This window comes from Habropoda laboriosa, unplaced genomic scaffold (genome assembly GCF_001263275.1).
Source record: "Habropoda laboriosa isolate 0110345459 unplaced genomic scaffold, ASM126327v1 scaffold61, whole genome shotgun sequence".
Taxonomy (NCBI): domain Eukaryota; kingdom Metazoa; phylum Arthropoda; class Insecta; order Hymenoptera; family Apidae; genus Habropoda; species Habropoda laboriosa.
The window spans coordinates 1,284,205-1,297,037 of NW_017100203.1; the positions used below are offsets into that span (position 1 = coordinate 1,284,205).

The 12,833-nt window shown below is 36.7% G+C and overlaps 2 protein-coding genes across 2 annotated transcripts in view; both read right to left on the bottom strand.

The window, feature by feature from the left end:
• Window positions 1-1,622, bottom strand: part of LOC108570516 (calpain-A-like) — an 18,708-nt gene extending 17,086 nt beyond the window's left edge. The window contains exons 1-2 of the mRNA XM_017932389.1: window positions 1,543-1,622; window positions 1,105-1,237 (exon numbers count right to left, since the gene is read on the bottom strand). Coding sequence (XP_017787878.1) covers window positions 1,105-1,237; window positions 1,543-1,622 — 213 coding nt within the window. The remainder of the gene's footprint in view (window positions 1-1,104; window positions 1,238-1,542) is intronic.
• Window positions 1,623-6,438: 4,816 nt separating this feature from the next.
• LOC108570527 (ALK tyrosine kinase receptor) overlaps window positions 6,439-12,833 on the bottom strand; it is a 43,303-nt gene continuing 36,908 nt past the window's right edge. The window contains exons 21-26 of the mRNA XM_017932400.1: window positions 10,222-10,447; window positions 10,036-10,152; window positions 8,825-9,094; window positions 8,579-8,644; window positions 7,476-7,949; window positions 6,439-6,486 (exon numbers count right to left, since the gene is read on the bottom strand). Of these exons, the coding sequence (XP_017787889.1) occupies window positions 6,439-6,486; window positions 7,476-7,949; window positions 8,579-8,644; window positions 8,825-9,094; window positions 10,036-10,152; window positions 10,222-10,447 (1,201 nt within the window). The remainder of the gene's footprint in view (window positions 6,487-7,475; window positions 7,950-8,578; window positions 8,645-8,824; window positions 9,095-10,035; window positions 10,153-10,221; window positions 10,448-12,833) is intronic.

A 12,833-nucleotide genomic window follows, 5' to 3' on the forward strand; every position in this document is an offset into this window, starting at 1 on the left:
GAAACCATGTTTTTTTTTTTAATTGGCGGACACTATAACTCGATAACTAATTGACTAATCAACTTCAAACAAAGCTTCTCCTATTTGTTATACATTCCTCTAGGGACCATACCTCTGGTCTTTATTTTATTTTTTATTTGCAATATTCTTTTAAACAACATAAACTCAACTTATTCACCGAGAAAAATCAGTTTTTGTTCGAAACCGTACAATTTGTCTAATTTTTCCCAATTTTCGTTTCAAATAGATATAATCCCAGCACAAACCATCTAATTTTCAGAAACTTTTTTTCATCTTTAAGTTCTGATGCCAAACAATGGTTTCATCGTCGATGAGGATAAAAACAATTGCATACAACTTGATATAACAATGAACAAAAAACAAGCAAAAAAAATTCTTTGTGTAGTTTATAAATGTATCTATGTACCCGCGAAATAACAATCTTGTACTGTTAATAATTTTCTAAATAAAAAAAATATAGAAGAGTCATTCGATTATACTGCTGTTACACGAGAATCCGCCCTTAAACCTCGTTAGATTGCACCGCGTAAAAGGGAAACGACAATTGTCCTCGCGATGCATTTAATCCCTGATTATTCCAATTAGCTAAACAAACGTGAAAAATGACATATCCTAACGGAATATTACTAAACGAAAGATAACGGACAATGTTAGAAGGCGGAGTGGAACGTCGCAGCCACAGGAAAACTGGGTAACAACCTTGGCAGTAACGGGACTAAAAATATGAATTCGTTCCACGTTATAATCGGCTTCGTCTACGGGGGGGTTCGTTTTATGTTAAAGTTGAATTTGGCGCCGTTCCAAACGGGTGCTTGAGAGAAAAAGAAGAAAAAAAAGAAGAAGAAACCCTCCCCCCCCCTACCGACATTACTCAACCAAAGGTCATTAATGAGATGGAAAATGGGAGAAAATGAAAGGGAAACTCATTGGTGAATCGCCAGAATTGTATCTCGCTTTACTCGAGTCCCAGTTCGTTCGCTTAGGAGTTGTATTCAGGTTCGAATTGTTAGCAGCAGGTTTGTAGCTAATTATATAAAAACAAAAAAAAAAAAAGATTGTGTACGATTAACCGAGTGCACGGACCTTGAAAACAGCGTTCGCTGGATGATGGATATCACCCGAGCCAGACAGCCCTCCTCTGAGCAACCGTGACAGAAGATTATAGCGGCCATATGTGGACCATGTGTCCTCCGGTGGTTTAAACAGGCTTGGATTCCTACGAATAAATCACCTTTCCTAGAGAAACTAACGCCTGTGTTGCGCGTATATAAATTTAAGCAAGTGCAGTTCTTTTTTAATACGTCGTGATCTCATTTCTTAACGATCGTTTTATTTCAAAAACCAGTGGTTATTTTTAACGCTCTACGGGATCCGTAGATACTGGACAATGGCCCTTTTAACACAAGGATGAAAGAGAGATAGAGAGAGAGAGAGAGAGAGGGGATCGAAAGAGTGACATTGAACAGAAGCAGACTATCGTAACGGTTCGATCAGGAGATTTGTGTAAACAGCTTTTCTTACCCTTTCTGAAATTTATACGTTCTCGAGTTATCGGTACCGTCGGCGACAGTTTTCACGTAGTAGTAGGAATAATTCGACATCTCCCTAATAAAGATACCGCGGTAAATATAGCCGCAAAACGTACGGAACTACACTGTGAGCCGCGAGATACTCGAAAGGGCGGCAGAAACGCGTACTGTTCGCTGAAAACTACACTCGAATTGTCGTCCGTACCCCTTCTTCTTCGTTCCATCAGTGCCACGGAGCTGTGCCTGCTCGTCTGCTTCACGGCAGGTTTCTTCGTTTATACTTACCTATATTTTCAGATGTCTGCACGGCTATACAACTGGGCCGAACTACCGACTGAAATTCTACCCATCATCGATATGTGACCACGTTATTTCTGTTCTTCGATTAGGAAAGTTTCAAACACCACGTTAAACGCAGTGACCTCCCCGATGAAATATTATCTTTTGGTACAACGAAATACAATGTGTGAATTCCAACAGTATTTTAACGGTATTTCCATGAAATTATTTCGTTCGTGATTTTTAATATAAATCCATTTAACGCTCGTGCATTCTACACGTGCACAACTAATCGTTCAATAAGTGCAGTTTTGTTTGATTATTTTTTTAATCTTCCATATTCTTTTATTCGAAATTATGACAAAATTTGAAATTATGACATTATCCTATTATGACAAAAACGTGAATTACAGCATTGTAAATAATGAGAAACTTATTTTATTTTGAGATAGTTAAAAAAAAAAAGGAGGATAATTTATCATTTTTTATACATCAAGTTGAGAAAAATGTGAGCGTTAAGAGGTTAAGGAAGAAAGAATTATTTTACTTGAACAGAAGGTATTATAATACTGGTTTACAAATTGCTTCCTTACTACATAACAATGCTGTCAAACCTTGTTACGTAAAGGTCGAATATATTTGTGCAAGGTACTAACAACAAGTAATTTAAAAGGGTCTTGTTAGTTGCAATTGTAAGGTTATCGTTGAATCAAACTTAATTCCCATTCCTTCGTTGAATCTGTTGAGAATGATAAATAACATGGGTGCAACGTTTCTTTTTTTTCCACAAACATGTCTTTATTACGTTTCACGTACAGATATATGGTGGTTGACTTTCATACGCTGCGCGTACGTAAAGTACGTCGTCGTTGTAAGAAAAATAAAAAAGGGCCTGTGCTCTTTTTTTGTTCGCGTTCAAAAGGTTTGTCTTTTCGTTTGCCCATTTTTGTTTTGCAATAGCGATCGTATACAACGAGATCGATGTTAAAGTAATGGACTGTCCACCATCCATCGTTCCTTTCACAAGCTAATAACGAGTCAACGAGGTAGGCGAGGATATCCTATTATTCATTTCTCATGCATCAACAGTCAGGTAGTTTTAACGACGAAAACGATGATATTAATCGAGTTCTTCTCAATACTTGACTCGACATCGACCTTCAACCTTTTTTTTTCTCTAATAATTACATACTTTGCTGAGAAGTTACGATCGTTGTCCGGCTGTATTATTTTCTTTAAAATAATAATGTATCGAGGATGAAAGCGATTCGACGAGTCTTGTCTAGAATTTTGTAATAATTCATTATAATATACATATATATGTATATACAGGGTGTTCGGCTACCTTTGGTACTAAATTGAAGGGGTGATTCGTAATTTTATTCTAAGTTGAAAATCGAGAGTGACAAAACCGCGTTACAGGCTTCGTTGTTTAGTTATTAACAATTCAAATCTGCGTCAAAAGTAAGAAATGTTCGTGTACTGTTCTAAGCCAGGCAAGCGTTCAACGGTTTAGTCAGTGCCGTACCAAGCGAAGGAAGGCACGCTTACTTAGTAGTAAAAATTATCACATGGGCGAACACAATTTTGCGAAAATTTCACGATAAAAATCCAACGTGAATCGTAGAACTACATTAAACCTGCCTATTCGCAAAAATCTACAAAGGCATGTCGAAATTTGTCTAACGAAATTTTCGAATAGATGGTGAATACCTTTTCAGCTAAATAATTTTCTCAAGGATATCACACACAGGCACGCACATCACGTTGCTCTTTCCAGTGTAACAAGTAAAATCCACATAATATTCGCTACAACTCTCAGCCCTTAAAAACAGTTGCTACAAAGTTAAAAAATAATATCATAAACTAAACTAAATTAATTAAATAAAACTAAAATAAGTTAAAATAAAACTAAAAATTAAATTAAATAAAAAGTTAAGTAATACTTTTTTACACTATGCATGTTCACTCACAGCACAGCTTTCACTCGCAGATACCTCCAAGAACTGAAGTTAAAACAAACCGAGAAACGAAGCAAAAAATCAGCCGACGAGATCTGGCAACGTAGGACGTGTAACATTACGACGCTAACGTAAAACACATAAATATATAACCTTAGAAATCACGATCAAACCTAACACGAAGTATACATATATACTCGAAGCACAAACAATTCAAGAACGAAACTGCAGAATAATTTTCTCTCAATAAGAAAATCATCGTGCACGAAGACTTTTTGTAGACGACCATCGAGTATGTTGAAATATTTCTTTACACTTGTAAACAAGAAAGAAACCACATACATCGAAAGTTAGCGGGAAGTTCATATAAGCCACGTTTTTTCCCGGTTTGTTTCCTTGTGTATTGGTCGGAGCGTAAAACAGTGTTTCTTAATTCTCAATTTAATTTATGTTAAGATATGTGAAAATGCTTGTAAAATATTATTTCTTCATTTTCTGAAAGCTATTTTTTACAGCTTATAACAGTATTTATGCAATTTTGTGGACATTGTGGACAGAACAGTTGTAATGTGTATGCGTGGGTGTGTGATATTTAACTACAAACGCATTCAGCTTCTCTACTGGAAAATCCTATTCGATGGATTTCGACATGCCTTCGTAGATTTTTGCAAGTAGGAAATTTCAATGTTCTTCTATGACTCACGTCGGATTTTTATTATGAAATGTTCACAGAATTGTCTGCCCGTGCGACAGTTTCTACTGCCAGGGAAGCGTGTCTTTCTTCGTTTGATACGGCACTCGCGATTCGTCGCGCGACGCTTCGTCTACGACGGCCGACGAGAATTGCTTACTTTTAGCACAGATTTTAATTGTTCGTAACGGAGCCTCTGACGCAATTTCGTCGCTCTTGATTTTCGTCTTACAAAGGAACATTTCGATGAAATTTTAGTACGTGTTAGATCTCACAAAAATATTTCGAAAAAATTGAAAAATTAACAAAAGAATATTAATTTTTAGTATATTATTTAAACAAATGAACTTTTTTCAAATCTATTTACACAGTTACATTTATCGTTCAGAAATGCAAATTTCGTTAATTTACACCTCTCTATCTCTAATATATTTCGAGATATTGGACTAAGTACGTTCACTACCCCCGACTTCGAGAATCATTTTCACTCCTTCAAAGTGGATGATTATCGATAAAAAAAAAAACGTGTCGAATATTTTTTCGAGATCTACAGCATATCAAAATTTCATGGAAATTAATGATCGTCAACTTCGTGGGATTCCCCTGTTATTAGAACGGCTTCAGAAATCCCCCCTCCAATTCAGTACCAAAGGTAGCCGAACACCTTGTATATGTATACACACATATCAGTATGTACATGTATATAAAGGTTTACAGGTATGTGTAGAAAGAACGCCACAGGCGTATATTTTTTTTTCCCTTTTTTCTCTTTGGTGTAAATTAAGTCTTGTGTATAGCGTATTGTCTCTCTCTCTCTCTCTCTCGCGCGCGCGTGCGTTCTATCCCTTTCTCTCCCACTCTCACTCGGATTTCTCTCATTTAAACTTCTATGTATATCACACATTGTGTACGTCGCTTGCAGCCTTAAAAAAAGTTTCATACATTATACGGTTTTTTCACGGTCTCTGTGACGATCGTCCTGCATATTATGTACGTTTTTGTAAATGACAAGAAGGATCCGAATTGTACTAAATTTGCCAACAGTGAATCCTTCTGCAGGAGGAACATCGACGGTAACAGCTCGTTCACAGCTATATATATCTACATAGTTTCTCTTGTTAATTTATAACATATTTGTAATTGCTGATAGAATGTGTCCGGTTGTGACATTATTTTTTCAGTGTTACGAAGTGTAATGTATATGGGTACGCGATGATAACCCCGTTTCAGACTTAGCGCCATAAAACTCATCTAATTTCGAGAAATGCATACATCAGGTTTCACGTTTTGTTTCTCATTCCCTCTCTCTCTCTCTCTCTTACATACACACTCGCGCGTGTGTGTAGATTTACGCGTATATGTGTGCGTGCGCGCGTGTACGCAGATTCGGAAACAAGGGTTTAGTTGAATTTCAGAATGGACGGTCTCAAGCTCGTCGATATTTCACGGTTACTGCGATTCCTCGTATTCACAAAATACGCGCGATTCCGTAAATAAATCCGTTAGCGGTAATTTTTCCTTCCGACATCGATTTATTGTTATTGCACGTCATAGCGATACGTAGATCGCGCGGACCGTCCATCTGGTAAACGCAATTTAAACGCACATCTCCTTTCTAGTAACGTGGACGAAAGTAGCTTATTCTCGTATATGTATGTCTATAAAAAAAAAAAAAAAAGAAAAAAAAGAACGAAGAAATGAAAAATGAGGTATGAAAAAATCGTGCCAATTCACTTTTCTCGAATTCACCAATGTTCCACTTTTATAGAAGCGTTTCTTCGGAGTACACGCGACGCGAGTATTCTTCGTCTCGTATCCACAAAAGCGACGAGGATTCCTTGAAACTCATCGCCGTTGGAACTGTTATCGTTGCGGATCGTCGCAATGTTTTGGCATTGGTCGTACGCGTTACAACAGCAACGACCGGGGAGTACTGTCACTCCCCTTTGTACAAATCTCAGCAGGAGCATTCCTCTTCCCTCGGTAGCTCGAGAACCAGAGAATCCTTCGTGTGAAGAACAGAGAGACGATAGTTCCATCATACATAGAACTGCGATTAAACGAATTCAGGGATAAACATCGCTAAATACTTGGAAATTAGGAAATACGACATCGAGCTATCGTCGAGCGTGTTTTTTCGTACTAGATCCTGTGCACTCGAAATCGTTTTCTCACCAAAGTCTCAATTTTAGACAGCGAGAGTATTTCAACCCTAGTACGGTTCTTCGGGTCTTTTTCGACCCATCGCTTTCTTATCTTTTTCACAATTTTTGCTGCTATTAAGTTTACGTCCTCTTGAGATTATACCAAAAGTTTATTGCCTAGGTTCGTACGGCGTGATGGTAACAAAAATCGGGTCTTTTTTGACCGAAACACCTTAACGGAAGATCGTACTAGGGTTAAAGTGGAAAGTGAAGGCAGAATGTATGTGGGTTGCATGCTTTTCAGGGGTTTCACGCGCACGTGACAAGAATTGGATCGAATAATAATTTCATTGTTTCATGGTAAATAAAAAGAAAAAAAGAACGAAGGATTCTTTTTACAAATTATTGGAGCGTTTGTTTGAAGCATCTAGGGTGACTTTGAGCGTCTTTAAACTTTTTATGACAGTTGAACAGAGTGAAGTTACATAAAACACATTGTTTTTTATTTTTAATTAAACACAAGTGTAAAATGAAGTAGACTCCGTGAAATAAGTACGAAATAAGTAAGCTTTACTCGATAATGTTAAACTGAACGTGACGGATGAGACATTGAAAAATTATTAATTTATTTTCTCTAACTTAAAGCGCTATTCCATTTCTTTCATAAAACAATTTTCAATGTCTCCATATTTAACACACACTTCTCTCATTTTCACCGTGCAATTCCAGAAGAGAAAGCACGGATCAAAGTATGTAACTTTCGGTAGCAACCGGATCAACGTTATATATAACTTTTCTCTGTCAAGCTACCGCAAGCGAGCTTCCTAACTCGTAGAAGTAATTAAATTACCTTCTTGATCTCCATGCTCGAAGGAGTACTGGAACGTTGCGGCGGCGGCGAGAATGCTATTTTCTCGTATGGTATCGTTCCACGGCACAAAGCGCTGGGATCCAAACTGAGAGCGGCTTTTAGGGCGTTTTTCTTTAACATTCCATTGACATTAGTGGGGCTCGCATTTAGGCCAGTGTGACTAGGGGAGCAGGTACGTGTGTTCGGTGACGAATTCGTGGTGTCGGGCGGGGTGTCTGAAGAAGCAACGATCAGAGAGTCGGAGTTGGTGTCGGTGGTTGTTATACTCTCGTTACCATTTCTTCTGTCCACGTCCGTCACGTCTACCGTGCTGCTCCGACGGGTTTCGATATCGGTTGGACGGTTATTACCATTGTCTGCAATTCTTAACTTACCGCTATTTTCGATGTCCGTTGAAGTTCGATGTACGCATTTTTCATCTCGATTTGTCGAGCTGTCACCTTTGTGCTTACCCTGTGAATCATCGAATGTTTGCAATAAATGCGCGGTAATGTTATGCGCGTTGTTTTTCTTTTCTTTCTTTTTTTTGTCTCAACGCATTGACTGTTTCAGTGAGTCATCCATCGATGATATGTAATTTAACGGAATAAAGTGATATCCGTGTTGCTTGGTAACTATAAATGAAAAACTGATCTCATCGGAAGTACGAGATGCGATAGTTGAAGTATAAAATGGCAACGAAACACTGATATATATGTTTGTTTATTTTTGACGAAAACTTGATCCATATTTTGGGGAGAAAATTTGATCCATATTTTCGGGGAAAATTTGATCCATAGTTTCGTGGAAAATTTTCGAGTCAAATTTGATCCATATTTTCGGGGAAAATTTGCTGCATATTTTTGAGTCTTTGATTCACACATTCAAGTTAAATTTGATCCATATTTTCCAGTAAAATTTGATCCATATTTCCGAGTAAAATTTGATCCGTATTTTCGAGTAAACTTTGAAAAACAAGCGGAAAAATGATTAGACGGCTAGCATATGTGAAATTACTGGTATCAGAAGTAACACGTTTACAGTCAATGCGTCGAATATTGCATTTCTCCTAGAGCTAGTAATATTGAGAACATAACACAAACCAATTCTAAGAAATGAAGATATTCAAAACAAGAAAGACGTGTCGATGAATAGCGTGAGTACCATTGCTAAAAACAAATAAAGAAGTAACTTCGTGAGAAATAACTAAAATCATAATAACAATAACAATAAATGTCCCATTAATCAAGATAATATGCAGAAAAGCGTTTTTAATCGATGTTCGTAGAAAAAAAGGTATATTCCAAGAAAAAACTTTCGTATAAATTTCGTTAATTCTTAATTAATACCTCTGTGTGGTCATTTTTATCGTCAAAATCATCGCGACTGATATTTTCGCTGAAAGTTTGTTCACAAGTGTCTATATTAGTGCCATATGGATTAGACTGAAATCGAAGACGATCTGTCGGCTGCAGGCCACTTTTTTCATTTAAATTCGTTCGATTTGGATTCTCGTTTTTGGTATTGGAAAGATTGTTGCTGCCGATAGCTTGAGCTATGCGCTGACTCGCCGATCGAGGATCGATTATTCTAGGCTGCATGTATCCGCAGGCGTCCAACTGTAACAATTACATTACTCGTTCTATCCAAGATTTTTATTTTTGGAAAAATACCGTTAAAATATTCGAAACGTTTGCGGATACCGTTCTCTGTGGCTTCCAAACTTAACCCTTTGTACGCCAAGCATTTTTTGATAAGATTAACTAGCAACTTTGTTAGTTTTGTTTTGAAAAAAAAAAAATGATTTTTAACATATACGAATTTATGAAAAAACTTGAATTTTACATTTTACAGTTCCCTAAAGTAATTACGCCTGTCGCCGTAACAGCTCCAGTGCGAAGGGATAAACTTTTTCATTTGCCTATCGGTGCAGTAAAACTAAAATAATTATCTTTTACAACAATATAGTATTTTTTGTTCATCTGTAAAATTTTAATGGCAAAAAGAAATTGCTGAAGGACGTGAAACTTCAGGGAGACTTCAGAGAACAAAATATCGCGGATTCAATGTTAACCCTTTGACTTATAATTTTTTTACTGATTATGCATATGATCCTACGTTATTTATTATTTTAACACTGTGCGAAGTAAGAAAAGTTAATGCATTATATCAGGTCATTCCATAAGCTCACGTCGAATTTTATAATTTAGATCAGTATTTTCAAGGGACCTTTAAATTTAATAGAAGAAAAAAAAGGTAAGCGCCTTTTCGTTCCACAACTTTTCTCTATTTTTTTTTTTTTTTGGTAAGACTTGGATTTTCTTTAAAACATTTTTCGCTTTCGGCACGAACTTATGGGACCTTATGTATTACCTAATACATCCTTTACAATTCAAAAATTCTCAGCCTTATAAATTCGAATTAAATTTACAAGAAAAATTAATCTGTATTGCTGATACAATTGTCTCCGATGAGTCGTTGTTACAAGGCAAAGGGTTAACAAGTATCGTTAAATTGGGACAAAAAGGCAACCAAAACGAAGATCGAAGTTTACACTTACTTCTGACTGCACGTTGATGCATTCCGTTTCTGGATCTGGTCTCATAATGGTCACTTCGCGATCGCAAATCGGCAGAATGTCGAAATTCGGCGTTGGAAGATTGATCACATCGGGATCCTAAGTGTGAAGTTCGTTCATTAGAGTTCGTTTACACAGTTCGAATTCTGACGAATCGACGAGTTTCACCTGTAAGCAGTAACCGATCCTCTCGACGATAGTCGCGAAACTAGGCCGATCTTCTGGTCGTGGATGCCAGCATCGTGTCATTATCCCGTAAATTGGATCCGGGCATCCTGCTGGCTTTTCCAAACGACCGCCCGATGTTACCATTGCCATAGCTTCTCTGTTAGTACACCCGGTGTAAGGTATATATCCGAAGGACATAATTTCCCAGAGCAAAACGCCGAATGCCCTGCAATTAGAAATTAATCTCGTGGATTCTTGTTGACCGTTGGCGGTCGTGTGTCTGCTATCAGCCACCGGAAGCAAAACCGAAGCAAAAGATCATTGTAATTTTGCGCACGACGGAGAAGTATAAAAATGAAGAAACGAAGAAAGCTTATCGTACGATGAAGAAATGTGGAATGTGTAAAAATTTTTTTTCATCTTTATTTGTGGTTTCATTTGATATAAACATTATTGTTAGCGTTCGTTCAATGAAAATTCATTTCGACCAGCTCAACGCTCATGTCTCAGATCAGTACAACTGCAAATGGTTAATTTTCTTCAGTGATTGCACCTCGTAACCGTGGCAATTTTTTCCCCAATTTACCAAAATTTATTAACAACGATGGGTAAATTTAACTGATCAAACATGATAGACACGTTTAAATTAACCGTTCAATGATAATTTGTAATTTAGATTAAAGAATTTTATCTCGAAGGCTACAAAACCATTTTTGGGTAAAATATAAAAATACTCGCAGAAATGATTCTCTTAAGTTCGAATTATTAAGAATTGCATCTACAGACTGATACAGAAATGGATAAATATTTTTCCAAATTACTTTGTCTATTTTTTCATTCGACAATAATTCCAAATAAATATGAAAAATGAGTTACACGAAACTGTACGGTGTAAATACCATATTCCGATCGTTTAAAAATCACCATGTCACTGTCACTCTGCGCTGAAAAATTACGCGAGTTCAGGAAGGTTAATTCTGTTAGATTGGTTAATACAAACTGATAATGTATTTTTCTGTCAATTTAAATACTATTCGAAGTATTTATTCGATTTGTACAAATGTGTTGTAAGTAATTCAATTGTGTGTATCTTTCAGTATGAACTTGAAATGGTTCATTGAAGTAAATATTTGTCTCATTATGCGTACAACGAAATATTCGGATGTCATTTCCACGAAATCGTACGTAATGCGTTACTTATTTTCGTACATGAATGAAATTCTCTCCACCGAGCAAGAGTGACTATGTCGCAACATTTGTGTTTAGGTTTATATAGCGTAGAGTGAGTAAGCGATTAATATTAACAATATTAGGCTAGCGTCCAATGAGGAAAATTTAGTATTCGAAATGATAATGCAAACTTATTTCATATTATTCCTAATATTTCTTTAAAAAATTGTTATTTCACTTAATAACACGTATTTTCGATTCTACTTGTAAAATCGTGAAATACTGTACTATTTGAAGAAAATTATTTCGACAACTGAGCCACTCAGAAACCGGAATGATTAAGCCCACTTTCTCACATTCTTCGAATTTTACTTAATTCTACTTAATTCTCTAAATAACAAAAATTTAACCCCTTGCACTCGAAGATCTTTTTAGGAAAGCAGCAAGGTTTGCTACTTGCTTGTGTTAAAAAATGAAGATTTAAAAAATTGTCGAAATTTTTTAAAAAACTAACGTGGAAATAAATCATACATATTGTTACGGGTTACGCTTGTCGTGTCCTCACACGGAGAGTAATATTGGTTTGGGTTGGGGGACCGGTCGCAACGTTCACTGTATGTAGGTGATACGTCGTACTCGAACAAGTCCGATAGGATTGGAACCTTCGACGCATGTGGTTACCACGTCGTTCTCCAAAGGATGGAAAGGTTGGGTGGTTGTGAGGACCGTGCGTACCGTAATGTCGGATATACAGTATATTCTCCACAACTGTCAGACCGCAAGGAAGCTAAACCTGACACTCGTAGAGTCAGGGACTACGTTTACGAGACTCGCGCCCGCCTTTGTAGTTTGCCGAACGTAGGCAAGGACAGCGAATAAAAGATAAGCATGAAACGTGAGTCGAGGCAACCAAGCGATTTAAATATCAACTTTTTTTATCCCGAAATTTTTCTTAACATATTGATGAGATTTTTCTGATGAAAATGACATCAAACACGACATAATTTGAACAACATTTACTTATTAACACGTTCACTGTCACGCCACATTTACAGGTTGCTGTCAGGCGGCCACAAGAAAATACATTTTAAGCATAGGATTATAGTATTAATGCTTTATAATTTTTTTTTTCAATTGAAAATAATGTCTAGCTAACTATGACGTTCAAAATTTTTAGTTGACAACATTTATTTTATTTTAATTATTCTAAACATTTGAGGCACTCCAGTCACTGATGACCACCATGGCCATATCGAGGAAACAATCTAACGTTAAAACTTATTGAGTGATTAATTTAATTTCATAATATATCGCTTTGGATGAATTACAAAAACAAATTGCTAAAAAATTACATTAAATACCTGTACACATTATCCGTCGAATGTAGAGGGAGAGCCACCGTTTGGTTGCCAATTGTTTATCACATAGAGTCGACCTACCTC